We start from the raw sequence: 27,246 nt of genomic DNA, 5'->3' as shown, positions 1-27,246 counted from the left end.
TTATTACTTAATTGTAGAACATTTTATGGTTTTCAGTATGTTGACAAATACATGCCTACTATTTCAGGGACAGAAGGTGTTTATATTAAGGCTATGATTAGACACTTTAAAAATAAAATACATATTTAAAAAACCTGTTCAAACATTTATAATGCTTTATCATTAAAAATCTTTAATGGGATGAGTGTTTTTCTTTTATTTGCTTGCTATTAGAAAGAATGCTGAAATGTTGGGGGTTTTTTGTATCTGCATTAGTAACAAATTAGCTTCCTTGTTGTTTTTTTTTACAACATAGTACAAAAATATATCAAAGAAAAAGATATTTTAACAGTGTGTTTGATCTAAACCAGCGGTTCTCAACCTATGGGTCGCGACCCCATTTGGGGTCGATCGACCATTTTCCGGGGGTCGCCAAAGGCGGCGATCCACCATTTTCTCCCCTCTGGGGGCGGCGCCGCGCATGCGCACCGCGCATGGGGGTGGCACCGCGCCTCCGGGGCGGCCGCGCATGGGGGCAGCCGCGCATGGGGGCAGCGCCCCCCGCACGTGTGCCGCGCATAGGGCGGCGCCCCCATGTGCGCCACACCGTGCATGCGCATAACGTTTGTGTGGCGGGGGTCGCCGTCACACAAACGTTGAGAACTGCTGATCTAAACCCAAAACCATTTGGTGGAGCTAGGTTCACTTTTTGTTTTTTAGATGATGGAAACTAAGTTGGTCAGATTCTCTTATTCATGGACTACCACTGACTGGGTTGATTATAATTATAAATGGATTTAAAACCCAAAAGAATATGGCTGTATTCTAGAAGAAGGGAGCATGATCAGTCAAATGCTGCAGATGGTGGCTTTGAAGTGCGTAAGAGACTAGAATTCCTATAACAGAGAAATAAATGAAAATGACTGGTGCTTCTAAATTGGTAGCCTAATGTAGCAGAAAAATACTTTTAAGGTTAAACCAAAACCAGGTTCTCTCTGGCAATCACCTCCTAAAATTCTTAATTGCCAGGCAGTTAGACAATCAGTGAAGTTTTTGTACAGAACACCTGTGTTTGTTTCTGCAGAATGCCAACGTTCCATAGCACGCAATTTGAAAAACATTATTCTAGCCATTCTCAAATCATTCAAAAATAGTTTATAAACAGTTTTTTGTTTTTGTTTTTTAATCTTTTTTTGTATTGCATGAAATAGTTTTTGGGTTTTAGACCAAAGGAAACCAAATGCAAGGGTATATAGGGAAAGGGCAGTGGTAGGATTCGCACCACTTCGGAAGACCGGTAGCTAATTTTTTGTTGTCCAGGCCCAGAATGGACTTCCGGAAGCGGCATCCACACAGAGAACCAATTGTTCACATATTTGAATCCCACTACTGGGAAAGGGTACAAAAAGGATTTCGTTTAACAATTTTTGTCATTTTACATCCCTTTGCATTCATTCATCCTGATAGATGTTTGTCAGCTATGTGGAAGTACGCTTTCTTAACCCTTGGTTTTCCTACCATCTCTTGTAAATCTTAATACTTGTTTGTAATACTTAACGTTCTTGGTTATGCAGATTACTTTTGGGGGGGAGGGGTCAATCTTTTGAATACTCTTTACAGTAAAATAATGTAAGCTATAAACCTTTATTATAATGAGTTTGCATTTTGCTGCTGTTGCTACAAATACAAATCTAATATAATCACTTGAATAGCTGAATTTGGACATCCAGTTATGGCTACTGCCATACCCTATAGAGGTTTTGTATGTAATTGTATGGATTATATGTTTACTTCTCTTTTTTCATTGTCTCATCATGCACTAAGTAAATAACTAAGTAAATAGCTCCTGCTATCCCCAAACTGTAATTAATAATTTTTTGGTGATCAATGAAATAGTAATAAAAATATAATAAGATACCCATAATACAAAATTAAAAGTTATAATTTAACCATAATAACAAACCAATTTATGTTTCATAGAATCTCCAAAAGAAATCAGATTTTTTAAAAGTTTACAAAAACCTAATAACATGGAGATAAATCTGATTATATTCTATAATGCAAATGCCTCTGCTGAGAAGCAGTATTTATTTACAATTAATATTTTTTCATGTTATTGGCACCCACTTTCCTCTAGAGTTTATAATTTTTACCTCTTAGCAAAAGCATACATTTATAGTCAGTCATCTAGCTTAAATATAAGAAAGTATTACATACTATTTATAATTATGTAGTTTAAATCAGTAGGTATGTTTAGAATGATGACCAACGGTATCTGAATAATTTTCAGTTGCCTAAGAACAAACAGATTAGCAGAATATAGAAATGCTGGGGAAATTAAAATACCGAACAGAACTGTGTCAACCCCGAAGAAGATTCCTTATCTCTTAAGGATCTCTTAATGGCTAGATTTCATAAGAACAATTCATTTAACAAATTAGCTATCCTTTGACAGATAAGATATACTCTATAATTTGATTTATTAAATTAAAATAGATTGATGGAGCATTGGAATTCTTTTAAAATTAAACATGGTTCACAAAAAATTAGACTATTTCTGGTGCAGATAACATGAACCAGTACCAGATAGAAAAAATTATTCCGCTGAATGAGCTTTTCTTAAAGAGTGTTTATGTTTGCAATCCAATACAATTTGTAGAGCTGAGTTGTAATATTGATTACATAACGAAAGAAATCCGAGTAAACTATTTTATTCTATCAGCATATAAGATTGACTTGCTAACAACTATTTCCTGTCAAAAGTGAATTCCCATTGCCTACATCCAGTATGTTGTTTCGATTTTCCAGTCTGTCTAAAGTCTTGGGATTTTCTGGTGTTCTGTCATTAAGGACAAACCAGATCCCTACTGTTCTTGGATATTGTTCAGATTAGTGAAAATGAAATAGCTATTGCCACCTAAAGATATTATAGCATATGCACGATTGTAATGAACAGGTTCCTTCTGATGCCCTGTATTGGAACAATAAATGTACATCCTAGGTATTCAGATCCTGCTCATAGTATGATGGTAATGCAGTACAGAGAATTCTCCTTAAGTAAAGCAAAGAGTAAAACTATGAGCAGAAAGCATATTTCCAGTAATACAAACTTATTTTCTTGGCATAATATAAGAGGGAAGATTGATGTTCTCGCCGTTGTCCCTTACACGTATCTTCTCCTTAGGATCTGCAGATCCCTCTATAACAGTGGTTCTCAACCTTTTTAATGCCGCGACCCCAACCGGTCGTAAGTCGAGGACTACTCAACCGGTCGTAAGTCGAGGACTACTCAACTGGTGTAGCACCGTTTGCAGAATGGGACTTTTGGCAGGCTCAGCAGGGCAGAGACAGCCTGGACAATTCCTATTGGCTTTTGAAAGCCAATATAATTAGACTCTATTCAAGAGAGTCTATTCTATTGGCTTTCAAAAGCCAATAGAATAAAAGGGAGTAGCACAGCTAAGGAAAAGGGGAAAAAATGGCGGATGCATTGTTTGGCGACCCCCGTGAAATGGTTGTTCGACCCCAAATGTGGTCCCGACCCACAGGTTGAGAACCGCTGCTCTATAACAAGAAACAGGGAAAGAGCAGCAGGAACGATGAAAGGCAAAATCCTTTTGTGGAACATTGGATTCCACTTAATACTTTCAGATATTCAAATATTGTCTGAAATATTTTTCATAATTGAAAAATTACTCTTATTCTTACAAAAATTACTCTTATTTCTTACACTTGGCAGAAATATAGCCTTTCATTCCAGCTTAATGAAAATTCTTTATTATCTGATTTGGAGCATAATATCTAATTATATGACTTATGCCTTATCTGTCAGTCTATAAATGAAACATTTAACATTTATAAAGTCTGTGGTCTCAAGAATGCCCAAGAGGCTATTAAAATTTCAAGAATTCTTGTACATAACATACCCTCCCTTTTAATATATCTGTACGGATGAAATATTTGCTCTGAGTACTATTGAGATGGATTGAGATTATTAATTAGTTTGAGCAAGGATTCATTCTATGTATAATTTTCAAATTGACTACTTAGCTAGCCTGCTTCACACGCACAATATGGTGGGCTACTTTTATGTATAAGGGTGACATTTTATTTGTGTGCTATCCTAATCACTTTGTGATTTCTTTCCCTCTAGTTGCAGACATTTAATATTGCTAAATCCTGCAAAGAAGTACAGGACTTAACAAATGGTGTAGCCCTAGCATATGTCCTTCATGAAATGTAAGTTATTTATTATTATTTTTCATTACTGAACATGCATGCCACCTAATTCCCAATGACTCTGGGTGGCTCATAACAGTGAAAATGAGGAAATTTCAATAAAATAAAAAAGAAGAAGAAAGTGACAAGAATGACAGAGCAGATAGGATGAAGCAGGAAATCTCAATGTCTCTCATCAAAGGTATGGGTGAAAAGCCAGGTCTTTCCTGCTTTTCTAATGAACAGCAAAATAAGGAGAGTGCCTTATTCCAGAGGGTAGATGCTGCTAAAGAGAAGGTGCACTTCTTCCCAATAGATGATATTGTTTAATCGAAGGAACTAGAATGTACCTATGCTGAATCAGTCAGATAGATACTATGGGAGACAGGCAGTCCCTCAAGTAACTAGACCAGGAGTAGGCAACCTTGGATCTTTTATGACTCTTTTATGACTCAGGAATTCTGGGAGTTGAAGTCCACGAGTCATAAAAGAGCCAAGGTTGCCTACCCCTGAACTAGACCATATGCCAAACAGAGCTGTACTTTGACACATATCTAGAAACAGACTAGCAACTAGTGCAGCTCATGAAGCAGAGGTATTACATAGGCATTCTGAAGCATAGTGGGCAAGTTGGAAGTGAGCTTTTTCAGGCCAAACAGGAAGTTAAACCTTGAACAAAGCATGAGAGGTGGCTAGAACTGAACTCTCTGCCAATCATAATGTTATTACTTATTTAGTTTTATTAATGGGGGATCCACATATCCATTTAACATTTTTAAGGTTTTGTGTGTTGCAAAGTTTGACAACTCTGAATCATTTTAAATTATCTGAATTCTATTAAAGCATGGACTCACTTAAATGAAAATAGACTTCTGAAAGGCTGTTAATTATTTAAAAGAATTATTAAATTAATTTCATGCATTATATTGAAAATACTGTGCATTACCATGTTACTCTCTAGGGAGAAAGTGACAGTTGCAGAAATTGGATCACTGTAGGAGACTGGGAAGATGGAGGAGATAAGAGCATACTCAAGTCATTTGTAGAATTAGAAAACAATATTTAAAAACATATATGAAAAACTCTGAAGGCTATAATTCTATCCAGTAATAGTTATTAACTTTACAATATCATAAAATATTGGATGTCTGTTGAAAAAAAATAGAACGAAAGGGGGAGAAAAAAATGAATTAGTTTCCTACTGTATCCTGAAAAAGGGCATGGCTGGTTGGCTGAAATCCCGGGTAGAAATATTTCTTGCTGTGGGGGAAGATAGAAGATTCCATTTGCAATTAAATTAAAACTGCAAGTTGGAAGGCAAGATACTCTTCAGGGTTCTTGTCATTCATAGCTATTCTGGAATGCATGTCATAGAAAATCACATGTACTTGTCACCCTTCCATTTTCAGAAGCATCTCCTAAACTGCAAAGCACTATATCACTAGATACAGTCCAATTTGCTTTGCCATATAAGACCTCATTGTTTACTGATTATTGCAACAAACAAGGTTGAAGCTGACTGGTGAAATTCAGGTCTTCACCACCATCACCAAAATAAAATTAATACAGACTGATTTTATTTCAGCGATCCTGCCTGGTTTGACAAAGCTTGGCTAAGTCGTATTAAAGAAGATGCTGGTGAAAGCTGGAGAATAAAGGTAATGGCATATCTTATTAATACATACAATATTTACATAGGTTATAATGTTGAGGTTAAAAATACAGATAAATGTAGTTTAGAATATTATTTGAGAATTGCTTGCTTGTGATTCAGACCAAACATACTATATATATCTTTCTACTTATATCCTGATATCCTTGGGAAAGATCCCAGAGTATATGAATAATAAACATAGAACTACCAGATTGTGCATGGGTTTTTGTTTTTCCTACAGATCAGGTTGCTGGATTATTTTGAGGCTATGTGTTCAAATAATAACCAGCCCTTTAGTTGTCCCTCTCCAGGATGAGTGAGGTCAGTCAGAAATTAAATAGGGCTTTACTGCCAGAAGTACCAATGAGGGGGGGAGTCGTCTTGGCTCTTTTTGCACTTCAGAAAGTTTGTAGACTGATCTCTCCTAAGACTGCCGGAGGTGTGGTAGACTGTTGCTTCCACTGGTGGTGCGGTAGACTGGTCTCTCCTATGACCATTAGAGGCCTGGAAGACTGGTCCCTCCATGCATTGTTTTTATTTTGAAGGCAGCTGCTATTTTTTTTTCAATATGTACATGCATGCCAACGGATCTTCGCAGGCCTATTCGGCCCTCCAAAGGAGTCCCAGTTTTCCATTAATTGCCCACTCCTACCTTAGATTACATTATCATAGAAAATGAATCAATATAATGCTTCATAATATAAAGGAACACAAATAAACCACTTCTTTTCTAATAATTTGAACAATTATGTGATTTTTTTTGAGGCTCACAATGCTGCTTTCAAAAGTTGCATCTATCCTCCTCCACCTGCAAGCGCATACTATTTTTCCTCATTTTTTATTGAGTTCTGTTTCATGAATTTACATTGTTACTATAAATGGATTGAAGTATCTAATAATACAATTATAAATAGCATATAAAATCCTTTTACAAAACAATAGCAGAGGTTTACTTGTAGTGAGGAAGCTTGACTGCACTATATCAACAAATTCAACCCATCCAGGGGACCAACTCCTAATTGACATTGGGAAAGCATTTTTTGAAGAGTGACTTGGATGGCTTTGCCTAACATTATTTCTCCATCTAGTTTTGCCTCCCTCACATCTCCTGAAAGATAAGCTTGGGAGAGAAATAAAGTTTGAGCAAAATATAAAACAATTCAATATTTTCCTAATAAATCAGATAAGGTTTTCCATTCTAAAGCAGAGAAAAAAACAAAGTTTAGGGCTGAGCATCTGCTTGTTTTATAACAGCATTGTGTTATATTTTGGTTTTTACTTTATTCCCTCTGCTTGGATTTATCCCATCTGGTAAAGCTTAGTTTTTCTTTTGGCAGAGGCTAATTTTGTTAGAATTTTAAGTGTTATATTGCACTTGGAATGGTATACGCAACTAACTTGATTATATTTATAGGAGCTAAATTTGTTGAATAAAGACTGCATTTCAGAATGTTAATTTCAACTTCCAGAAATATGAAAATAGTGTATTCTCACTCGATTGTTATTTTAAATGTTTTAGGTTAGCAACCTGAAGAAAGTTCTTCAAGGAATTATTGATTATTATCATGAGGTATGAAAAACCATAACAATCCGTAAACTATGCAATTTCTTCTTTATAATCTTAGTTATAAATCTTAGTTTACAGTATATTTTGTCTTATTATTTTCGTGTTTAGTACACATGTAAAACTTACGTGGATGAGCTTAATTTTGATCTTCTATTAGTAACATTTTATTCCATGAAGACTTTATAAGCAAATGGATTTATTTGAAAAGGAAAATATTTTTTGGAAAGTATTGTTTTTCTACCTGCTCCCACTTTAAGTGCAATGCTGTAACAATCAGTATTCAAGTTTTTTAAAAATTTAGTTGCAGTACTGATTATTGGTTAATTTCAGTAAATGTAACATTCATGTGAATTATAATATGAATGAAGAAATTCTCTCTGCTAAAAGAAAGAAATGGTAAGAAATAGGGTTTACTCTCCTTCCAAAGTATTCTAACTCAGTTTGTTTCTTCAGGGCAGTGTATTGGGGTAAGGGGTTGGAATCTCAGCCTATCAGATACTGAAGCTCTGCAGGTGACTTTGGGCAAGTCACCAATCTCTCCTGACAGGGTAGTTGCTGTGAAATAAAAAAAACTGCATGTGGTATGATCCCTCAGAGGAGGAAAGCTGGGATATAAATCTAACAACAACCTCCCTCCCCCAATTCATTTATAACTCTGGGCTTCTTTTTTAAAAAAATTCTACAGTTTTTGACTCAGCAAATCTCAGAAGATCTTCTTCCTGATTTAAACCAAATCTCTGAACACTCTAATCCAGTAGAGCTTGGCAGGTTATTGCAGCTCATTTTAGGCTGTGCAGTCAACTGTGAAAAGAAACAAGGTAAATCTTCTCCTCTGAATGAGCAGCTCAATTTGTTGGCATTTTTATACCAGTGGAAACTGAAATATTAACTCTTTCATTTCTGAGCGCAGTGAAGTAAAAAAAAAGAATGTAATATTTTAGACTTCTTCTCTTGAGCATGTTTTTTTGGAAAGCATGCAATACATGGAGTGAAATAAATAACATTGTTAATGTAGAAATTTTGGTTAATGTTTTTAAGATGCGTTGTCACCTAATCATTGCCCAAGCCAGAGAAAGCCAGGCAAGGAAAACAAAACAAATCCCTTCTGGTTCGTTCCAACAAGAGAAGCATTAGCACTGTGTTCAAGTGATTGACAACTTGCAGTTGAACTACGTGAAGCGAGAATTTGGCTGCGCATTAATGATTTTAGTCATATTGTCCAGTTAGGCCCACTGCAATCCCTCATGCATTCTTGGAAAGTGAATTACTTTTGAAAATTAACTAAGCATGTTTAGAACCAAAAGCCCAGCTAACCTTGGCTGTGTTAGGATGCCATATCAATGCATGATTTAGTATAAACTTGAGCTGCAGTGTGTTTCTGCTTTATGGGCTCCTCTCTCCTATCAGGAAACAGGATTCTATCCCATTGGCAGTTACTGTCCATCAGCAGATGGATAGAGTTGGCTGCAATGCAAAGTATGTTATTTCAGATCCTCAGTCTATTGCAGTAATGCAGACTGCAAGATAGCTAAGATTCAACTACAGAGAGCACTTCAGAAATGAACTGCAGACAAAGCTGTCCATTTATGGGTAAAGTATCCTGTGTCTTTACATACTGTGTAAGATATATCATTAAAAAATAACTCTTGCTTTGTAGAACATATACAAGTTATAATGACACTAGAGGAGTCTGTTCAGCACGTCGTCATGGCTGCTATCCAAGAGGTAAGAAAAAAGCTAACAGAAAAATTGGAATTGAGTCCCTTTTCCCCCTCCCCACCCAAAAAAGGCTGGACTTACCTAGTTTGCAGTAGAAACAAGGCAACTAATATTACTTACTCAAATATTTATAGTTTCTAGTCTTTCATATGTACATTTCACGTTAGTTTAAATTATGTAATATTAATTAAGTTGGCACTGAAAAGACGTGTGAAAAAATGTGAAGTGTGTAATGAACATGGATTATTTCATATATTTTAAAGAAAATAATAACTGATCTTTTAATAGTATCACTCTTATGAGCCTATTTTAGATCATGGATAATTATGCATTTTTGCCCTAATTGTTATTGTTGCAGATAATGAGCAAAGAGATTTTGGGTTTTGTTGCAAGTGATATATCTGGAGAGGTGGAGCAACAGGTAATTGATACACTATCTTTTCAGCTTTTAGTAATCTTTTCCTGTAATTTCTGATGAAAGTCTACTCTAGTTAATGAATTTATCACTGTGTGTACTCTGGGTTGCTACAGAATCTCATAGGACTCAAGGACTGAAAGAAATGTTCTGTTTTGTAATACAGATCACCTAGCTTTTTTCAAATCTGTCACAATCCATTTTGTTTGCTGACTCAACAGTGTGTGTGTGTGTGTGTGTGTGTGTGTGTGTGTGTGTGTGAGAGAGAGAGAGAGAGAGAGAGAGAGAGAGAGAGAGAGAGAGAGAGAGAGAGAGAGAGAACTTGTATTTGTTAAGGGAATAAGTTGATTTTAGGTTAACATCTTCATAGAAGGCCGCAGTGTCTCGGTATGACAATAACTCATCCCCAGCTTATATTTCAGAGAGAAGGGGAACAATGAGAGAGGGGCAGTGAAGTGGAAAGATAGATCAGAGAGGCTGGGAGTCCTAAATCACCATTGTGCAGCAGCACAGGTTTAGAAATATATTTAGTACGGTATTACTGTAGGATAAGTATTTGGGTGAATATAGATATATTATAAAAACAAGTGGTTTGCATATTTTATAAATTATTTGTATTCTTATATAAATGTTATCTTACTTCTTTGTTTAACTGTTAACCTGGAGTGCTGTCCTAAGTCCTATGTAGTATGCTCCTTAAGGAAAAAAATAGAGGGGGGAGGGAAACATATAAAAACCAAAATAGGTTTTGCTGGTGGCAACCAGAGAAATACATTTTGCAGAGGTAGTAATATTTTGATTATTTTAAAGAACAAGAAGATCATAGGAAAGGGGTCCTCAGGACCAGGAAAGTATGTGGCAGAGACAGATTTGCTTATCTATTCTAGAAGGCATGATCATTACCGACTTGCCTTCTATTTAATCAACATTCTTTTTTTCCTGAATACCCTTAAGTAATTTTCACATTAGTGGGGACCACTGGACTAAAAGGTCAAGAAATTGTTTTGCTAAATGTTTGAAAATGATCATGTCATCATTTTTAAAGCTGAAAAGAGCAGTAGAAGAACTTAATGAAGCCATAGCAGAAAAAGAAGAATTGAAGCAAAGATGTCAGGAACTAGATTTGCAGGTAACCACATTTTTCCAAGTTCCTTTCGGAGAAAATGTAATTGATTAATATTTACCTTAAATGCCTAAAATCAGATTGTCTTAAAAACATCGTCTACTGTGTAGTGATTAAACACTGCGATGTTTTGTTTTCCTATAGTTTATTAGTTATGATATTCATCATGTTATTATTTTTAGATCTTAAGAACTTTTTTCTATGAAATTAATGTCCAACTGTGCCTTTCACTCTTCTGAATATGTTTTATTGCAGATTTTAGAAATAATATTTTGTAGCTTTTTTCATTTATGGGTTTGTCATACAATATTTAGGATATCTTTTAAAATATTTAAGATATAAATCTATTGTCAACTATAAATACTTGTCTCTGACAGCAATTACTAATATAAATTAATATAATGATTCTGAATCTTATTAATACCTAAAATTGATTGCAGTTCATTTTTACAGGTTAGGAAATCTGAAATATCATTTGACAAAGATAAAACAATAATTTAATGCCACTGTACTATACTGAATATGAGTATTTATTTGAAAGTCAAAATATACACACCTCTTGCTTAATCTAATTGTTAATAAATTCATTTGTAAGGTCTCTGTGTTCCATGATATTTTACAAGAATTTAAGAAAGGTAGGTTTATATTTATTTCAGGAAGACATAACCCAAAGAGTACTTCGCATTTTAAGTATCAGTGAACTAACATGTGATATGCTGTGATGTTTTCTATATTACAATTAACATTGTGGCTTTCACCACAAAAGTTACTTAAGGGGCTGTTTTGTTAATATGAGAATCCTTATTTGATTAATATACTTACAGTATTGTTATGCTCCTACTTTCTAGCTTGTGTATTTGCAAAATGCATGTATCTTTTTATCCATTGATCTATATATGCGATGCTGTCTAAATTTTACTTAATGCTACTTGTTTTGGCTCTTGGAATTGCTTTTTACATAACTATTCACTACTAAGTATTATTATTACTCAGTTCTCTGCTGTTGTATCTTCAGTTTATAAACTGACCAATATTTTTTCTACTTACTAATGATGCTTCCCTTTTTAATCCCTTTTCTGCGTTTACAGAAATTTGGAAATGTTATCTGGGTGGATTTTGATCTGATTCAACAAGGCAATTCTTGTGTTCTTATGTCAGGTGAAGGAAAACATGTCTTGCTGGATCATTCCAGAATCTACTTGGCTCAGTTCCTATATCATTTAAGACTGTTTTTAAGTTCTTCCCTTATTTGCCACTGCATATAATAGTCTGGAAGACTTTTCCATGTTGATTCTGCTTTGTTACTGTGACTGCTAATCTTGATTATATAAGTCAGGGGTTCTCAAACTTGGCCACTTTAAGACTTGTGGACTTAAAGTGGCTGGCTGGGGAATTCTGGGAGTTGAAATCCATAAGCCTTAAAGTGACCAAGTTTGAGGATCCCTGATCGAAGTCCTAAGATGTTGCTGATTTAGAACGGAAGAGCTGCAAATAGAGTCTGATGTGCAGCTGTTGTTTCTATTTGTGGATTCACAGAGAGAAGTGCAAGAAACTGACAAATAAATTGAAACACCTATACTGAAATAAATGAAAATTGGATTTGATTTTATTTAGTTGTATATTGTACATTAATGTAATCATTTTTGTGCTTATCTCCTAATCTGTCGGTATGTGTGCATACACTCACACACACATTTAATTTAGGAAGCAGATAATTTGACTGGGGACTAGTCACTTTATCTGAGATAAAATCACTTCGTCAATATTTGAATAATTACACACTGTTAATGATCTTGACGTCTTTATGATTCTGAAGTGGACTCTGGATCTTTAGGTGGCTACCCTTCAAGAGGAAAAATGCAGTTTAATGTCTGAAAATGAGATAATGAATGACCGATTGGATCAGTTAGATGGTTCCTTTGATGATACAAATACAGCAGTTGCCAAAAAGTATTTTCATGCACAGTTACAAATAGAACAGCTACAAGAAGAAAACTTCAGGTATGAATTAATGTCACCCAGCCATTTTCTCTATCACTGCTACATCTTGAGTTGTTTACTGAAACAAAATAGAAAACATTTCTGAAGTGCTGTTTGATGCAAAAAGCTACAGTATAGCTTTTGTACACACCCCATTTTTGTTCTGACTGTGTTACCTATTTCAGAGGTTTTTATTGTAGTTTTTGCAGCGCTATGGTCTATTAGGCCTGGAGCTGTCAAAGGCCAGCCTTCTCTCAAATTATCCTGTTCATTTGTGACTCTTTCCTGAAGAGGCTTTGCTCAGCTATCTGTATCCCATAGAGATTCATATTGTTTCAATGATTGCAACCTATTCTGTCTCTCCAGCAGTTTCCAGAGAGATGATTATAAAATGAATGTAGTCATCCCTTGTGTTGGAATGATGTTATGAACATGTATAAAATAGTGGGGTTGCTGGCTATCATGTGAGCATTCTTTTGACTCATACCATCTCCCAGTTGAGTAGAGTCCACACGATCTGCTTGATCCATGTTTATTGGTCTATGCAAGGGATGGAATACAAGGTTCTGCCCTTTGAGAGAGTTCTAAGACGAAACTTATATAATGGGCTTATAGGGAAAAGGACAATATAACCCCCCCCAATGACATAGCCCACCCGAATCCATATCTGTAACAACTTGGCATTTTTAGCCTTTGATTTGTTTAGCCAGAAGCTTGATTAACTGTCACAAGGGTCAACAAGGGTTCACTTTTCTCTTCTATGGTACAAAGACCCCGAGTTTGCAGTTTTAGTCCCTTAGAAAGCTCTTTGTATTTTATTCTGAAGCATTAGCTTAAGCATTGAGGCTTTTCTCAAGTCATTCTTGTTAGACCAAACTAGTTTGTTAATTATTTGCTCCCTCACCAGTGTCAGATCTCATTGAACAGGAAATCAGAAGTTATAGTCAGTTCATAAATTTTTTTCCTACTGTAGTACATGTATAATATGCTGCTTTTTATTATTGTAATCTTTTGTTTTGGTTCCTTTCATACTTCATTCTATCTTAATGACATTATGTACATAATCACCTATCTTATTTGCCATAAATCTAGGCAACTTACAGAAGCAGTGAGGAGAATACGCAAATAATAAATCCTGTATATTCCCCTTCCCTCCCCCTAAACTCCTACAACTCTGGGTGCCTTAAAACACAATCCCCAAACATTTTTTGAAAACAAGAACATAATCTTTGGACTCCAGCCTTACCCTGTCTCAATGCCTGGGGGAAAATCCAGTTTTTAAAGAACTTTTGGAAAATTAGAAGGTTAGAAGAAAAGTAGAAGTGCCTTCCAGATCTTGGGGAGATGGAGGGTGTTCCACAAGGTAGGAGAGTAATGTGCCATTACTGAGTAGCTACATATCCTAAATATGTACTATGGCGCCAGTTTTGTTTTTGCTTTGCTTTTTTTAAAATAAAGGTAGTAATTCATTGTTTAATTTTTAATAATGCAGAAACGCTATTTAGGGTCTTTCTCTTTGTTGTAAAAATATGACGTAGAAAGTGGTTAAACATGAAATATTTTGCTGTTACATTACAATTTTAAGACTGAGTGGTCCTTCATTTGCCCCCAGTATGCCTGCATATGACAAATTTGTACAAATTTCTGTGCTAAAACTTTTCCGTATATTTTTATGAAAGCTACCAGCATGTTTCATACTAAGGAAGTTGATAGTAAAACCCTTTCTATTAATTGTATTGTTTTTGCAAAGACTTGAAACTACAAAAGATGATTATCGTGTTCATTGTGAAGAGCTTGAGAAACAACTGATTGAGCTGCAACATCGAAATGATGAACTGACGTCTCTAGCAGAAGAGTCCCGGGCTCTGAAAGATGAAATAGATGTTCTTAGGTATACAACATAAATGCAATCCTCTGTGTTGTCGTCTCTTTAATGTGCAGAATTCTATCATCTTGGAGTTTTCCAAAGAATACACCACACTTTTTCAGCTGCTACCCTTCCCTCACATTATTTGTTTGTTTACTTATTTCCTGTCTTCATTTTAGAAATAACTCAAGGCAGTGAATACATAAAACACTCCTTCCTCCTATTCTTCCCACAACAACAACCCAGTGAGGTGACTTGAGCTAAGATAAAGTGACTGGCCCAAGTCACCCAGCCAATTTTCATGCCTAATGCAGGACTAGAACTCACAGTCTCCTGGCTTCTAGCCTGGTGTCTTAACCACTAGACCTAACTAAGCCATTATATATTGTTTTTAATAGTCTAATTGAGAGGATGAGGTGTCTTATTATTCACAAATGCTGATGTCATTTGCTTGAATTCATATCATTGGTGCAATGACGTCATTACAGAAATGGCATAAATTACAGCAGAAAGAGGGTGCAGTGTTTTTTATAGTGACATCCTCAAAATCAAAAACTCGCTATATTGCTACTTCCAGATACTCTCATCTGTGAATTTCAGGATTCACTGTTAAAGAAGGGCATACTGGATGTGAATTCTAAAGATGGCGGACTAATATGTTTGAGATGCATCAGCTTGGTGAAGTATGGGAGAGCTTTCATTATGACATAATACAGGTGGTCCTCAACTTACGACCACAATTGAGGCCGAAAGTTTTGTTGCTAAGGGACACTTTTGTTAAGTGAATTTTGCCCCGTTTTACAACCTACCTTGCCACAGTTGTTAAGTGAATCTCTGCAGTTGTTAAATTAGAAGCATGGCTTCCCCATTGACTTTACATGTCAGAAGGTTGCAAAAGGTGAACACATGATCCCAGGACACTGCAACTGTCATAAATATGAGTCAGTTGCCAAGGGTCTGAATTTTGATCACATGACCATGGGGATGCTGCAGTGATCCTAAGTGTGAAAAACAGTCATAAGTCACTTTTTCCAGTACTGTTGTAATTTTGAATGGTCGCTAAATAAACTGTTGTAAGGTGAGGACTATCTGCGCAGTAAATTAACCTTTCCCTCCTTTTTGGCATCATTCAGAACACCCAAGATTCTGTTACTGAAATTTGGCAGCAAGCTATTAAATTCAGAGTATCTTTGTTTTTGTTTCTTTGCTTCCTCTTCAATTTTTCCTAGGTATTCAATTCTTTTTCCTAAACACTGTAATGCAGCAAGTAAAGTAAGTCTTGTGGTTCCAACACTTAAAGTTTTTATTTGATATTCTTGATATACTTTGTTCTCTTGCAGGTTCCTGTAATATTTAAAATTGTTCTAGAGTAACAAATATTTAATGTCTTCATATGAAAATTGCAAATTACTTTTATTTGCATATCTTATTACTGGTAGCATATGTAGTATGAGATCCGTATACCAAGATCATCATTCAGTCTCTAGCTAAGATACTGATTTTGAATTAAGTATTGAAGGAATATTTTAACTCTGGTAAACAAACTTAATTTCAGTTGGGTATTGCAGCATTTTAGCTTTCATAGTATTTCTGTGTTGACTAATAATAGCCTCTTGAGACCTCCCTGGGGGAACCTATGACTGTTTTAGGGTTTTCTCCTCCAAACTGACCATGATAGAAGACCTGTGATTCAAAAGGAAAGCCTATCCTGAAGTGGCATGGATCATTGTCTAGTAAAAGGAGGACTGCAGTGGATGCTCCAGTTTTAATTATGTGGAACTGGAAAGTCCTATTTTCTGTTTAGGCCTGCAATTTGAACCTGAGAAAAAATATTTAATAAATACGATCTTACTTTTCTCTTAAATATGTATTTGCATTTTGTTGTCTGTTAGTGGTTCAAAGCATGCTTATGAAATAACTGAATATGTTATTATTTTAGGACTGTTGTTGATAAAACAAATAAACTGGAGTCAATGGTTGAGGTGTATCGCAAAAAGCTGGAAGACTTGAATGACCTTCGGAGACAGATGAAAATACTTCAGGAAACAAACATGATGTATATGCACAACACAGTTAGCCTAGAAGAAGAATTAAAGAAAGCAAATGCAGCCCGTGCACAGTTGGAAACTTACAAAAGGCAGGTAAGAAATTGCTTGAATTTCTGTGTTTTCTTTGTACTATTTCAGTTGTGTAAAAAGTGTTCACTTTTAGGTCTAAAAAAGCTGAGAATGAAAAGTGACTTCCTCCTTATGTTGTCCTTGCAAACATTTTTATTGTTTATATCAACAGTACTTCACTCATATTCATTTTGTTTTAAATGAATAAGATAAACTTGTTGGTAGATTTAGCATTGCCAGTAACACTTGCATGTCTTCAAAAGTGCTGTTAGTTGGATTAAGAGTAGAATCATGAAAACTAGTGCCATAGACCTACTACACTCTAGTAATTGAATCTGTTGACCTGAATTTCTAAGCATTAAATAATGCATGCTAAGATGATGATGATGAAATGCTTTAGAAGAACAATCAAGTACAGGTAGTCTTTGACTTAGGACCACAACTGAGCCCAAAATTTCTGTTGCTAAGCAAGACATTTGTTAAGTGAATTTTGCCTCGTTTTATGGCCTTTCTTGACACAACTGATAAGTGAATTACTGCCATTGTTAAGTTAGTAACATGGCATTAAGTGAATTTGACTTCCCCATTGACTTTGCTTGTCAGAAGGTCACAAAAAGCGATCACATGACCTTGTGACACAGCTATGGTCATAAATATGAACCAGGTCAAGCATCCATATGACCATGAGTATTCTGTAACGGTTATAAGTGTGAAAATGGTCATAAGTTGCTCTTTACAGTTCAGTAGTAACTTCAGACAGTCACTAAATGAACTGTTGTGGATATATTCCATTTAACCAGGGAAAAATTGATTTCCAGCTAATGTTAAAAAGATAATAGGTTCTCATGAAGATAATGAAATTCTGATTGTAACACTATTTCTGCACCAATATTACAGAAGAATTTATTTTAAATTACCAAGTTCTGAAACGTTTAAAGAGATTATTGGTTTTCTTTTTAAACCAGATCCAGGAACTTCATAACAAGCTTTCTGAAGAATCCAAAAGAGCAGATGCACTAGCTTTTGAAATGAAACAATTAGAAGAGAAGCATGAAACATTAATTAAAGAGAAAGAGGTGAGGTTTCTACTAATCTGGTGGAAATACAGTTTTCAAAATATTGGGAATTCAAGATACCTATGTGCATGTGCAAAGGAAGCGGGTTACTTAGAATGTTGAGTCTCGGAATAGCTGCAATATAATGATAATTTGTTTTAGGCCATCATAGAAGATGTTACTATCCATTATGAAAACTGGTTTATTCTTTTTGAGAATGATGTTCTATATTCTATAACAGAATCATGTTCCCTTATTATGAGTTATTCAGGGATGTCTTTTTCAGGTGGAGAAGCAATTAAAGCTCTCATATAATATTAACACAAGTATTTTGATATGCATCTACCATTATTAAATGACTTTTTTTTATTTTCAGAGATTGATAATTCAGCGTGATGCATTGAAAGAGACCAATGAAGAGCTCAGGTATTCACAAATGCAGCAGGATCATCTGAACCAAGCAGGTACTTAAAAAAAATTATTTAGAATTATTTTGCTTAGACTCCATGGAAAGTAGCCTTATGATTTTGCTTTATGCTATCAGGTGTATCGACTGTGAAAAACCAAGAAAACCTTGCTGCTGAAATTCTGCCTGTGGAATTTAGGTAAGAGAAGTAAACACATGTAAAATGAAGTGTGAATCTTATTTCTAATGTGATGTGTGTAATGTGGAATGCCAGACAACAGAGAAATCCCATATTCATATAAAGATAAAACCCTAAATATTGGAAATATTGGTTTCTAATTTGAATCATTTTAAAATATATATATACTGTACTATTCTGGAACGTATAGCTCCATGGACCGTATAGCTCTATGTAACCCTAACTAGAGAGCAGGTATCAGTGTGTTGGAGTGTCTGGCAGGTCATTGAGAGACTTCCTGGACACAAGCCAGATGGGATCCTTTGTTCACCAGCTGCATGGTTCCTAGCCACACGGCTCCAACACACTGATATCTGCTCTCTAGTTAGGGTTACATAGAGCTATACGGTCCATGGAGCTATACGTTCCAGAATACTGTACTCTCAATTTAAAAAAAGTAACCAATATAGGAAATACAGTGATAAACATAATTCTGTATCTCTGGCTCCAAATTGGACTCGAGTTTTACAGATTTCACTGTATAGCTTTATGGTGTTAAGGCTTTCCTAGTAAGATCCCATCCAGAGGATCAGATGTGTATCGGCAAAGGAGTAAGTTGATAAGGGGGATTTATTAATTTTCTGGAAGAATGAAACCTGATTCCATTTCCTTGCCTCCTAGCTGTTTCAGCCAATGGGATTAGAGGCTGCTTTTGAGGAAGAAGTCTATAATCTACACATCTATATGCTATTTTTAAGAGGTTTTTCTAGGGTCTTTCTACTGAAATGAAATTAACACATGACTAGGGCTGCAAGCAGACTTTAGTGTATAATATCACAGAGATTGCCAATTGTATTGTAATATACAGTGAGCCCTGTTTTATAATGTTGGTGGAAAATGCAGTCTTTTGCAAAACATGCCTGCTTTCAAATTTTATTTTAAATCTCAGAGAAATGTTCATTCGGCTTCAGCATGAAAACAAAATGCTTCATTTGCAACAAGAAGGATCGGAAAATGAACAAATTGCAGGGCTTCAAGAGAAGCTGGAACAAAAAAATCGGATGATAAATGAATTAGAAACTGAAAACAGGTGATTCTCTCCTTCACATAACATTTACTTAATGCTATTTTTTTATAAATACGAAAAACTTGTGAAAGACACAAAATGGGAGATGTAAACATACTGAAGAATGATAGAAAGCACATGAAAGACTGATTGGCTCCACACTGAGGGGTGAAACTGGATTGAAAGTGGGCTTTCCTACTCAGTCTCCTCCTAGAGTTGCTTATTAAATACTAAATAGGAGACCTTCTCAAAATGAGGTAGATTGTGATTCACTGGGAAAGAGAAATCCTTAAAGTTTAGGGCCAGCCAATTTCTTCTGAGTGGCATTCTACTCTCTGCAGTCCTTCCCTCTGGTTTCTTCTCAATTCCTACATAACAAAGTACAGGTATTCCTCGCGTACTGACTGTTCATTCAGCAGCTGTTTCAAGTTGTGATGGCACTGACCAAGACACGCTAACAACCAGTTCCAACTGTCTCAATGCCCCAACAGTCATGTGATGGCTATTGCTTGGCCACCAACTCACAGTTCCAATGGTGCTTGTCTCCTGTGGTAACATAGTCGTTATTTGAGACCTTCCCTGCTGGCTTCCCACAAGTTAAATCAATGCGGAAGCCAGCAGAGAAGGATGTACGCTGCTCTGATAAGTCCTCCTGATCTTCTTGTGCTTGCATCACACTGCACCATCCATCCCCTGGGGTTGTGCACTTGTGCCATGGCATCCACCCTGCAGCTTCCTGTGCTCAGACACGGTCTGCAGCAGGCATCCAAAACCCTCTCTTGCCTCCCCCCCCCCCGTTAACATGCAGAATGCACCAGCCCTCATCCTTCCTCCCCCAAAACATCCCGGTGCTCCTTACCTGGGATTCCTGTCACTTTCTGCTTAATGATGACCCGTGCCTACTTAACAATTATGATAGCAACTGGGAATGTTACTATGTGGATGCAATTATATGGCATTGTGCTTTATAACAGCATCAATTAGTGACAACAATCCGGGTTCCAATGATCATTGTAGTCCGAGGATTGTCTCTGATCTATTTTGGAGGGATAAATACCTCAGTAGAGAGGCTGTCAAGGATGTTCTTGCTGCCAGCCTAGCGTGTGGGTGTAAACCTTGCAAGAACAATGATTTCATGCTTGAAATTCCTGAACTCTACTCATAGTCTTACGTTTAATGCTTCACGATAGGCTGAGCAAGGAGGGTCTTGGGGAGTTGCAGCAGCAGATTGAAGACCTTCAGAAGTGTTTGCAGGATCAAGAGTCCAAGTCAGAAAGAGAAAGGGTAAGTGTGACATGGGACTATACCAGGGGTAGGCAACCTTGGCTCTTTTATGACTCATGGACTTCAACTCCCAGAATTCCTGAGCTATGCTGGCTCAGGAATTCTGGGAGTTGAAGTCCAAGAGTCATAAAAGAGCCAAGGTTGCCTACCCCTGGACTATACCGAGAGTTCTTGAATTACGTCCATTTGTTCAGTGACTGTTCAAAATTATGTCAGTCCTGAGCAGATGGTACTTACAGTGGGCCCTTGTATTGTGGCTGTTGCAGTGTGTATTTATGGTCAAGTGATCGCGATTTATGATATTCCCTGCTGGCTACCCATAAGCGAAGTGAGTGGGGAAGCCAGCAGGAAGTTGGAATTCGTGGTCACCCATGGTTCTCTCATTACAACCCATGCAGTCCTCACTTAATCACGGCTATCGGGACTGGCAGAATTGCCCTCGGTAAGTGATGCAGTCACGTGACATTGCACTTTACAATCACGTTGCTTTGCAATGACAGTTCCAGTTCCAGTTGTCGTAAGCAGAGGACTACCTTTATTTCATAGTAGAACATAAGTGAAATAAGTTCTAAGTACTCTGTAAAAATCTAATGTAAGTTATATTACAGAATAAGAATGTACAGATGCTTGCTATAGGAGGCCTTTCTTTGTGTGACAGCTTATGCATAATTTACCATAGTTAGAAGGCTATTTATGTCTAAGTATGCATACAGGAATCAGTTAACTTTGATAATAGGATACTTTTTTTTCTACAGAGAAGTAATTCTGGCTAATAGTGATTCGTATTAATGCTGATTAAATTTTGAACCTGAGTTGTCTTTTTGGAATATGGCCTCTGGCCAGTTCCAAGATAAAAATGTATATATGCATGTATGTATACATATATGCACAGTGAGTTCATTATTTTGAAGAAAGGATTATTCAGGCTTGATTTCAGTGGAAATTGACAGCTTTGGTTAAAGCTGGAAAGTTGAACGTTGTACAAGATTTTTGTATATGTTTATAACATTTTTATGTATGTCGTTAATCATTCCTTGGAGTTGGGATATCTTAATTTCAAAGTAAATATTTATTCTGGCTCTTGTCCCATAGTTAATTGCTTATTGCATAAATTAAAATTAAAACATGCATTTTAAATGCAAACACAAGTACATGACATATTTTAATGTTGGGAGCAGTCAGTTGTACATGAATGACTAAGAAAAGATTTCAAATAGGAACCAGTGTGATGCATAGCCATTCCTAAAAAAATCACAGGACAATGACGATATGGGAAACACATAGGCTGAAAATAACTTTCCTTGTTTTTATCTGATACTGAAGTGAGATCCTGAAACATTGTCTGTTCCAATGAGATTATGTAATGAAGTAGTACTCAGTAGTTTTTATGTTCCTCTGCAGTGGGATTGATCATAGTTATGTTTGTATGTATGATTGTTCAGATGGATCTAATGACATTATAATTTTTATTTCCAGTCCAGTGAATTGAAGCAGAAGATAGCAGCCCATATGTAAGTGAAACATTTATATTTCTTTGTATGCATGTGAACAGGCATGAGAATAAGACTTTTTTTTAACAACTTATTTAACTAACCTTTTTCTGGTTTGTAACACCATTGTGGAATTTTATTAGTAGTAAAATATATACATAATATATACGTAAAGTTGGGGATCGTGGACCAGCAGGGTTTTTTGCAGTTGTATGATCCCCTCTCCTACCTTCCCAGACATATTGATCTTGTAACTCAATAATGGTGGATTCTCCTTAGGCATTCATCCTCCAAACCTTGAGAGAGAATCAGGGTTTGCTCAGGAATTCATAACTGTTAGGATAAATAATGTGTTTCTCACCTAAGTTATCATCTTGATTTGTTTTTTTTAATAGCTTTGTATTGGTTTTATGGTGGGATGCAGTGTTTTAGTGTTTCATAGAATTGTAAGGTGAGAAAGTAACATGCGGGTTTTTTTTATATAAAATAAAGTAAGTCAATTATGTTGTCCTTTAGTTAAAAGAGCCATGTCCTTTCAGGGAGAAATTAAATGAAGTCCATGATGAACTGCAGAAGAAGGAAGCTCTTCTTGCAGACCTTCAACCAGATTTAAATCAAAATGGTAAAGTAATCTGTTGCCCCTTTCACTTTTTAGTACAGGTATACTTTATTCCTATTGCATATATAAACTTTGGAGGACATTAAACTTTCTGTATTAGGTGTCTTTTACTACCCAATGTATTGATAAAATACTGCAAGTAGATAAATTGAAGGATACGTCCCTTTTTTCTTTGTTCTCAAAAGTCATATTTTATTAAATGCAGTATATATGATATCTTTGAGCTGTATTTCTGAATACTATAGTGAATGCAGCTGGTTATATGGCAAAAATGAGGACCTTGTGGTCCTTCAGATATTTTATTAGAATCCAAATTTTATCGGCACTAATGGGATCACAATCTGTAGCCTTAATTAATGGATTACAACTAATTACTGATCCTGTAGGCCTCCGGAGCTAACAGTATTCACATTCTAATGTTATTGGTTGTTCCAGATTTGGATATTTATTTCTACTAATTATTACCTTGGCTTTTCTAATAATAGCACAAAAAATAGAAGAATTAGAAGCTGCTTTGCATAAGAAAGATGAAGATATGAAATCCATGGAAGAGAGATATAAGATGTATTTAGAAAAAGCAAGAATTGTGAGTATTATTTTCTGTAATGAATTATTTAAGAACTCTTGACCTGGAAAATTGTTCCAACCCCACATCTACTCTTTTAAAGCTACATTAGTTCTCTAGACCATGCTTAAGTTTCCTAATTTAGTTAATTATGTGATAGTATCTAATTAATCTTTTTTCTTCCATTCAGTTGTGCCTGATTCTTGGAGATTGCCTGCATAAGTCCTTGCAGTTTTCTTGGCAAGATTTTTCAGAAGTGATTTGCCATTGCATCCTTCTTTGGGCTGAGAAAAAGTAACTGAATCAAAGTTACCCAGCTGGCTTTGTGCCCAAGGCAGGACTAGAACTCACCATCTCCCGATTTCAAGCCTGATGCTTACAACAAAATGGCTTTCAATTGTTCCTTGTGATCTAAAAGAATTAAACATATAAAAAAACAAACCCCCAACATTAGCTTACTCTGCTTTTCCAGGAAAGGTTTATCTCATCCTGGAAAAAAGAAATAGAATAAAATCTATGGCACTCTGGATTTTTACTTCAATCACTGATAGCTATATCAAAAGGATATATGCACTATATCCTTTTCATTTAAATGAAAGATTAATAGAAAAAAATAATCCCTTCAAACTATGTCACAAACGTCACATACGAAAGCTTTTTCTCAGCTAGACTGTACCTGTAAAAGCAAAAAAACAGAGCAAAATTGTTAATGTAAATTAAAGGAGCAATAGACTGGAGCTATAGGCTAGACTGGGAAGTAGAAAAAACATTCTGGAAGAAAGAATAGGAGTCGCAGTGCAAAATTGTTCCAAACATTTTTAATAAAGGTGGCTTGTTCAATTAGAATGGCAAACTTTAGACTATTTGACTGATGCAATTGTTGCATAAGTTATTTCTGAGTTGATTTTGTAACTAGACAAGAATAATTGCAAACATAATGTATGTTCTTTCTGCAGGTCATAAAAACTTTAGATCCCAAATTAAAACCGGCATCTACTGAAATAATGTTGCTAAGAAAACAGTTGGCAGAGAAAGACAAAAAAATTGAAACACTTGAGGTATTATTTATTTATTAAATTTATACACCGCTCATCTTACCATCAGGCAACTGTGTTTTTATATATATTTATTAAATGCATATTTGCTTTCTGCTCATATGAACACTTAAGGGAATTTACGACAATAGAACAAAACATGAAACCAAGCAGTAAAACTAAAGCAATATGAAACCATTTTAATGTATTTTTCCTTCTTGAAATGGTAACAACCAGTGTGTCTCAACCTGGGCTATTTTAAGAGGTGTGGACATCAACTCCTAGAATTCCCCAGCCAATATTGCTGACTGGGGGATTCTGGGAGTTGAAGTCCATACCTTTTACAGTTGCCCAGGTTGAGAAACACTAGTAATGAACTAAGAACTGCCATAAGAGATTAGTAAAATTAGGCCAGAAGGAATGTGATTAAAATCTGGATATATTACTGAAGATAATATAAAGCAGCAAAACTTAATCCTTTTTTGAGGCTTATGTTGCTTTCAAAATTATGCTTATAGTAATCAATTTATTGCTTTGAATGTCATATAATTTCTTCTACTTACTTTATATTTCCCACAAATTCATTTTAGGGTCAGTGTAAATCAGTCAGGATTCAGGAGCATGAAGAAAAGTTAATTGTATCTGCATGGTATAACCAGGTGAGCTACTGTACTTGTGCACATGGAAAAGAACATTAGTAAACATGGGTGAAGTCCAAATATATTCTACTGATGAAAGCAGCTTCCTATGATAGATTTTCCACTCTTCCATTCTTCCTTCAAAGTAAAATTCTTAATTTTTACTTAACATTTTACTTGATTTTTAATGTTATTTATCTTCTCAGCTATTCTTGATCTCAGTATGGTTGTTTGTTGTCCCATAGCAGATACTGAGCATTCAGTTTAATGGCCTTTAGGCCTCTATGTCTCCCGGAAGGGTACGTGTGTGTGAAATAACACCAAAAATTGTGCTTCCTGTTTTGTTGCCAAATGGTGGTGTGGTCTGAGGAGGGCTGGAGGCCACAACTTATGAGTGTTATAGACTGTCCATTCCTGGAGTGCTGGAATCTATAATTGTCATACATTTTTCAGTAGTCATATTCCAAATGTGATACTCCTTTTAAGAAGAGCTGTTTCTGGAAATTATTCCAGGATTATCATGCATAATGTGTGAATCAATTATATAGCATATTATCTGACTCCTGTGCATGTTTAATGCCTGTTGATTATGCCAGATATTAAGTATATCTCTTCAATAAGCCAGAAAAAAGGAAATAATGTATGTACTAATTATTTAGCAATACAGTAGACATCAGCCATCATAAGGTTTAGCTTTATTTGAGATTGAATGAAGAGAATCATGGATTTAACTGATTTATCTTGTTTCTTTCCAGAGTTTAGCATTTCATAAACTAGGAATGGAATCCAGACTTTTAAGCGGGAGTACTGTCTACAAGGGTGGTCATTCGTACCCACCTGCACAGTCTTTCCTTGCTCAGCAACGGCGACTGACCAACACCTGAAGGAATCTCTCTGTTAAAGTACCACCTACATCGTCAGATTAAGTCATAGAAGAGAGTCTACCCTAAAGTGTCCTTAATTTATTTTATTATTTCTGTTTTAAAATGTCAGACAACGAATAAACTATGATGCAGGACATCAGCTATTTTACAAATGGGATCTATATGCTGCTAAATCTAATTTAGCCAGATGATAAGAAACAAGAGACATTTAAATGTCTCTGGAGATTCTCAGTCATCCAGGTCATGGCTGTCCCAAAGGTGCTTTTTCAAGAGGCAACTGGACTTGTTTTTCTTAGAAGACATTTTGCTTCTCCTCCAAGAAGCTTCTTCAGCTCTGACCAGATGCTAGGGAATAGAAGGATTTATATTCCTTGCAGACAGCTGGTCATTTGCATTCTTTTAGTGAGTCATAGAGGCCAATTTTGACATAGATGGCCTGTTTGACCCCTCTTTCAAACCAGCAATCCTCTATGTGCAAAATGTGGACTTTGTTGTCTTCAAAAGAATGGCCTTTGTCTTTTAAATGCAGATGGACGGTTGCATTTCCTGATGGCCAGTGCCCCGTTCCAACCTCACAATTCAAGAAAGGAGAGCAGTGACATCCCTAGGAAGAGACCCAAACATCACCATCCTGCCAGCTAATAAAGGAAGATGCACAGTTATCTTGAACACAGATGACTACAAGACCAAGGTGAACAGTCTTCTGAAGGACACTGCTACATATGAGATTCTGAAGAGATATCTCACCAGCAGTTGGAAGAAAAACATCATTGATTTCTTGCAACACCTATTGAAGGACAATGTCATCGACAAGCCACAATATTACTGTCTTTATCCTGGGGAAGCCACCCCATGCATATATGGACTCCCCCAAATCCACAAATGGGGAACTCCACTCAGATCAATTCTCAGCAGCATCAACTTTGTCACCTACAACATTGCAAAACCTCTAGCCACTTTATTAGCTCCTCTAGTTGGCAACATCACCAATCACATCAGCAATTCACAGGACTTCAGCAGCAAGATGAGACCATGGTTTTCTATGATGTGATTTCCCTCTTCACCTACATTCCAACAACTGAAGCTGTCAGGGTAGTGAAAAAACGACTGCTACAAGACAGCACCTTAGGTAACAAAACCAATCTCAGCCCAGACCACATATGTGCCATGCTGGATCTCTGCCTGACCACTATCTATTTTAAATAAAATGAAGGTTTCTAAAGACAAAAACATGGCTGCGCCATGGGTTTACCTCTGTCTTCCATTGTGGCCAATTTCTACATGGAAGAGGTAGAAACCACAAAACGCTAAACTCCTTCACAGGAATTCCACCCATTCACTGGTATATGTATGTGGACGATAACTTGGGTCAAGATCAAAACACAGGA

At 36.1% G+C, this 27,246-nt stretch overlaps 1 protein-coding gene across 1 annotated transcript in view; it reads left to right on the top strand.

Annotated features, from left to right (window-relative positions):
• Positions 1-26,197, top strand: part of HOOK1 (hook microtubule tethering protein 1) — a 28,660-nt gene extending 2,463 nt beyond the window's left edge. The window contains exons 2-22 of the mRNA XM_039319823.1: positions 4,133-4,218; positions 5,783-5,855; positions 7,371-7,421; positions 8,104-8,236; positions 9,076-9,143; positions 9,496-9,558; positions 10,598-10,681; positions 12,510-12,676; positions 14,406-14,546; positions 16,462-16,663; positions 17,605-17,715; positions 18,071-18,158; positions 18,239-18,299; positions 19,228-19,368; positions 20,535-20,628; positions 22,105-22,139; positions 22,658-22,740; positions 23,223-23,323; positions 24,259-24,360; positions 24,927-24,995; positions 25,730-26,197. Of these exons, the coding sequence (XP_039175757.1) occupies positions 4,133-4,218; positions 5,783-5,855; positions 7,371-7,421; positions 8,104-8,236; positions 9,076-9,143; positions 9,496-9,558; positions 10,598-10,681; positions 12,510-12,676; positions 14,406-14,546; positions 16,462-16,663; positions 17,605-17,715; positions 18,071-18,158; positions 18,239-18,299; positions 19,228-19,368; positions 20,535-20,628; positions 22,105-22,139; positions 22,658-22,740; positions 23,223-23,323; positions 24,259-24,360; positions 24,927-24,995; positions 25,730-25,858 (2,082 nt within the window). The 3' untranslated portion in view covers positions 25,859-26,197. The remainder of the gene's footprint in view (positions 1-4,132; positions 4,219-5,782; positions 5,856-7,370; positions 7,422-8,103; positions 8,237-9,075; positions 9,144-9,495; positions 9,559-10,597; positions 10,682-12,509; positions 12,677-14,405; positions 14,547-16,461; positions 16,664-17,604; positions 17,716-18,070; positions 18,159-18,238; positions 18,300-19,227; positions 19,369-20,534; positions 20,629-22,104; positions 22,140-22,657; positions 22,741-23,222; positions 23,324-24,258; positions 24,361-24,926; positions 24,996-25,729) is intronic.
• Positions 26,198-27,246: the final 1,049 nt, after the last annotated feature.

This window comes from Crotalus tigris, unplaced genomic scaffold, assembly GCF_016545835.1.
Source record: "Crotalus tigris isolate CLP2741 ecotype Arizona unplaced genomic scaffold, ASM1654583v1 scf7180000023617.9722795, whole genome shotgun sequence".
In the NCBI taxonomy this organism is placed as follows: domain Eukaryota; kingdom Metazoa; phylum Chordata; class Lepidosauria; order Squamata; family Viperidae; genus Crotalus; species Crotalus tigris.
The sequence above is the reverse complement of the archived record's forward strand: the minus strand, read 5'-3'. Positions and strand labels throughout refer to the sequence as shown.